Here is a 5,118-nt window from a genome sequence, read left to right as displayed (position 1 = left end):
TGTGTTTTTATATTGGAATTAGGGGATGGGAGAAGGGAATGAGTGGGACAATCACAATTGGAACTTTTACTCCTGAAATGCCTGTTGGCGCCTCTGTGACGCCAGCCGGCACCAGCCAACGCCCACTGACACTAAGAACACTCTGCAAAACAGAAGAAGTGCTGAATCCTCGACTTATAGTCCAGAAGATCCAAGACTGAGAACTGTAGAACTCCTGACACTGTTGTACTATGAAAGTCACTGCACACTTTTCCCCGCCTGGCACAGCTTGAGGTGGAATATTGTAGAACTCTGTATAGCTGTCACTTTAACTGGCACACTCTGTACAAATCAGGGCCCAAACTGCAGGTGCCCCCCCCCAACCCTTCAGGGTCCACTGACCATGCACCCCCCTCTGTAGCTTCAGGGTCCTCAACCTAAGCACTCCCCTTACAGCCAGCTGACACTGGATCCCAGAACCTCTCCCGGAGTGGTCCCCTCTAACTTCAGGCAGACCCCCAGGGGCAATCCTCAGTACTCACGACCTGTGTAGGCTTTCCTGGGACTGGACCCCTCTCTCTCTCTCTCTCCGCAGGCTCTCGGCACACCGGATCCCCTCAGCTCACTCAGCACTCTCTGGACACTCAGGCGACACCCTGAGACATCCACTTCCTCAGACAGGAGGAGAGACAGGCACACTCTCCTTCCTGGGACTCTGCTCCCGCCAAAGACACCGTGACACGCACTCCCCCCCCCCCCAAAATTATACCCACTCCCAGAATCCTTTGCAGCATAATCTGCCTTCTGGGGTAGTTAGAAGCTGGGATGTGTCCCCTGATTAGGCTTCCCACACTGCCCTATGAGAATCCTCTCACAGGAGCCAATGGGGATACTTCTCCCCTCAGCAGGCACATCTGGAAGCCATGACACCCTAACTAAATAAATCACAGCCCTGCTGTAAGGCAGACAAGGTCCACGATACATTTACTTAACACCTACCTGTAGGGTGCAACACCAGTGAGTAGTGAGCCTGCCAAAAAGCCATCATTGCACACCGCCAATCATCGGTAGTGAGGCATTTCCCCGACTGGCAGCTGCACATACACACGTTTCCTATGATTGGCGGTGTGCAGTGCCGGCTTCCTGGCGGGCTCGATCTGAACACGCCTGAGCCCATCGATACCAGTGAGTTTGTTTGCTGATAAATCCTCAGAAAGAAGGCAGGAAGACAATGAAGACACCAGTGGGGTGACCTGTGTGTTTGGCAGAAGTGCTGCATTTTTGGTGAATTGACGTGCATTTGCCTGCAAGACAAATTAAATATAAAAGCATATTACAGGTTAAGAATTATGAACTTTCTAAGGCCTCAAATGACCTTATCTCCATTTCAGTCAGAATCCCTTAGTTCTCAAGGACACATTGTTTTGTTTGTTGAACCTGTTCAGCACTATTGACACTATATCCTGTGGTCAAGAAAGGAGACGTATCCTAACGTATCCCGGGGTGCACCACTGTTTGTGCCAACCCACTGGGATAGTTACAAAAGCCTGTGTGTCACTGGCTTGGTTTCCTCCACTGTCCAACAGGCTCCCCTATTGGAGACAATGGGGACACTCCCTCAGCCCAGATGAATCACACATGGACACATGCAACAGGCATAACTATTAATCAGGCTCCCCTGATAAGCAGATGAAGACACTAGGCTTTACCTACCTACCTAGCACCTACCTTCCTAGGAGGGTGCGACACATAATTCTACAGGACATAGAACTTTGACCCTCACTAACATGTGAGGCCGCTGGATGTGCTTTATAAACTGTATGTAGCTGAGGCTACATACAAAATACCGCACGGTGTTCTAGGTTCAAGCCAAGGCTTCCTGTCCCATACCTGGAGTCTATCTGAGCAGCGCTCAGCCATTCAGATAAAGCGAAGGATGCTAGCAATGAATACAGAGATTCCTCTGATTGGCAGAGTCAGAGGTTGTGACATCATCAGCAAGCTTCTCTGACTCAGTCAATCAGCGGAAGCTTTTTATTCATTGCTTTTTTATTAAAGCTTTGTATTCATGCTCTGTTCTTTAAAACATTCTGACTACAATTATGCAGTAATTTACAGACAGCCAGGCAAATAGTATTTTCAGAAATGGACAGCAAAGGCTGCTCCCATATTCCTCCTATTTTCAGTGGGCAGTGTTGACTGCATGTGTTAATGTTTCAGCAGCTGAACATTCTGTGACAGTCTCCCGCCCTTCCTAGAAGTTAAGAACACTTTTACTTTCATTTTTGCTTCATTCGTTCCAGCATGGCGTCTATCGTTCTAGAAGAAGAGCTAAATTGCTCCATCTGTCTGGACATCTACAAAGATCCCATGTCACTAAGATGTGGACATAACTTCTGCCAGGACTGCGTGGTGTCTGCGCTGAAAGCACAGAAGTCCAGACCATATACCTGTCCTGAATGTAAAGCTGAGTATGCTGAGTGGCCTTCACTGGAGAAAAACAGGAAGCTACGTAACATAGTGGAAGGTTTCCTATCTAGCCAGAAAGACCGGGAGAGGATATTTTGTACGTATTGTATTCAATCTTCTGTGCCTGCTGTTAAGACCTGCCTCCATTGTGAGATCTCTCTGTGTGCAGCGCACCTGGAAGCCCACAACAAGAACTTGGATCATGTTTTAACAGAACCCACCTCCTCCTTCAGTGGTAAAAGGTGCTCCATCCATAAGAAGCCTTTGGAGTTCTACTGCTGTGACGATACTACCTGTCTGTGCACATCTTGTTGTTTGGTTGGAAAGCACAAGGGACACGAGGTGATACTTGTAGAGGAGGCCGCTGAGCAGGCGAAGGAGAGACTAAGAAATGCGTTGGATAAACTTACTCCGTTGGAAGACAAACTTGAAAAACGAGTCCGGAGTCTTCAGGAGCACAAGACTAAAGTGCAAGGCAAAGCACATTCCGAAAAACAACAGGCTACCTCCCTGTACAAAGAAATCAGGAGACAGGTTGAAGTCCAAGAGAAAAAAGTTCTGAATGACATCTCCAAAATGGAAGGACATGTTTTGCTCAAAGTCTCCAATGTGATCAAGGAGGTGGAATCACAAAAGACCAAGTTGTCCAAAAAGATACGGGAAATTAAAAAGCTGAGTGACATGACTGATCCAATAGCTCTTCTGCAAGAAGAGCAACCAAATGTAGATGAAGCTTTTGAGGGCCAAGATGTAAAAGCTGAGAGAGATCTGGTCATCCCTGATCTGGATGAGGTGTTGATGGTGCTGACTTTGCACAAATCCATTACTGATTTTATGAACAATGCAAACTTGAACGTTTCTTCCCATGTAAAAGAGGCTTCTGACATGTTTCTGGATATCAAGTCTGCCCATATGAACGTGGCTTTATCACATGACCTGAAGACAGCATCATTCTACACCACACCTCAGGATAGATCAGAATGTGCGGAGAGATTCACATACTGGAGCCAAGTGTTGAGCACCAAGAGCTTCTCTTCAGGGCGACATTTCTGGGAGATAGAAACCAGTGACTTTGGAGTGCGTGAATTTGGGGTGTGCTACCCCAGCATGGAAAGGCATCAAGAAGAGTCTGGTATTGGAGAAAACAACAAGTCCTGGGGCTTACGACTCACAACAAATAAATATTTAGCTGTACATGATTCATGCACACAGCAAGTTCCTCGTACATCTCCCTGTATGAGATATGCTGTATACTTGGATTACAAGTCCGGACACTTGTCCTTCTATCAGCTGTGTGATACCATCCTGCATCTGCATACTTTCAAGGCGACCTTTACCGAGTCCCTGCATGCTGCTTTCTATGTGGATGATGGCGCTTGGGTAAAGATAAAGAGTTAAAGGGGTACCCTACTTTCTGGCTGGTGCAAAACAGGTTTTGTGTATTTAAACCTGAACTCCAGGTATCATTTAATTTGTATACTTACATTGATCTATATTGGATGAATGTAGGTATGCATATCTCATACTGAGGGTCTGCTGTGGAAGATGGCGCTACTACAGTGATCGCCGCTCTCTTCTGGGTCCATGGCCAAGCAGCTGCCCCAATGCACACTGACCACAGGGCGTCACTCACTTGGCACTGCTCATTACCCATTCACAGACCTTGTACTTTTTTCAATGAATACAAGACAGTCTCTGACTGAATGACATGGGGAGGTGGGACGGTGATGTCACAATCCCCACCTCATCTATTCAGAGAACACCTTGCATTCATCGAAAATGAAGGCGACACATTGAAAATGAAGGCGACAGTGGTGATTGGCTATTACAGTAGCAGTGATTGGCTGCTACCACATTGGCTCCTCAGGTATGATGTGCATACTTACACTTGTCTAAGCTGGACCAATGGAAGTATGCAATTAATATCATACCTGAAGTTCAGCTTCAAATATGCATATACAAACTTTGGAACCTGTTTGATTTAAAGGTGACCTCTGGGGGAAAAATTTAATTTACCCATGAAGTGGGGTGCCCCCCCCCCCCTGCACTGCAAAGGGTTACATGCTTGTTTATGTCCAAGGTCCCATTAAAAGTAGCTTCACTTACCTTATTCTATGCTCCCCCAACAGTCGGTACTCTCTCCTTCTTTCCTATTCTCTGAGTTGTGGGGTACCCTCGGTATCCTCCCTTATAATGTGGAGCACTGGCCCTGCATTGTATGTGATGATGTAAGTGGGCCTGCAACTGATGGAGCTCTGAAGAGAAGTGGCTTTGGGGGACTGGTTGCATGGAGAGGGGGAAGCTGGCAGATGAAAGGGAAAAGGTAAGTAAAACTGCATATAAGGAACCCTGAGACAAAAACGAGCATTTAACCCTTGCAGTGTGGGTTGAGGAAAGGTAATTTATACTTTTCCCCGGAGTTCAGTTATACTCCTTTATCTAGGAGGGAGAATTTTCTCTATGCAGCGTCTGACTCGTCTTTATGTGACTTTTGTCTTTAGGATGATATAGGGCTGAATTCTGCACTTATCGTATCAGTTAATGCTCTTCTTTACAGCTTGTAGCTAAGCCATAAATGTGAATGCTTTGCTAGCCAACATGATATGCTGCACAAACTCAGTGTAAAATGTTTGAGTTTGTGATTTCATAGACTCTATACTATGAAAATAA

General features: G+C 46.3%; 1 protein-coding gene across 1 annotated transcript; it reads left to right on the top strand.

The window, feature by feature from the left end:
- Nucleotides 1-2,283: 2,283 nt before the first annotated feature.
- LOC309558616 (E3 ubiquitin/ISG15 ligase TRIM25-like) lies at nucleotides 2,284-3,846 on the top strand (the record flags this gene model as incomplete). Its single annotated transcript, XM_082261683.1, has 1 exon — nucleotides 2,284-3,846. One exon carries the CDS (start codon nucleotides 2,284-2,286, stop codon nucleotides 3,844-3,846), a length of 1,563 nt encoding a protein of 520 aa, XP_082117809.1.
- Between the last annotated feature and the right edge of the window lie 1,272 nt (nucleotides 3,847-5,118).

The sequence above is a fragment of the Pelophylax lessonae genome (genome assembly GCF_965119305.1).
Source record: "Pelophylax lessonae genome assembly, chromosome: 6".
Classification (NCBI taxonomy): Eukaryota; Metazoa; Chordata; class Amphibia; order Anura; family Ranidae; genus Pelophylax; species Pelophylax lessonae.
This window is presented reverse-complemented; position numbering and strand designations above follow the sequence as displayed.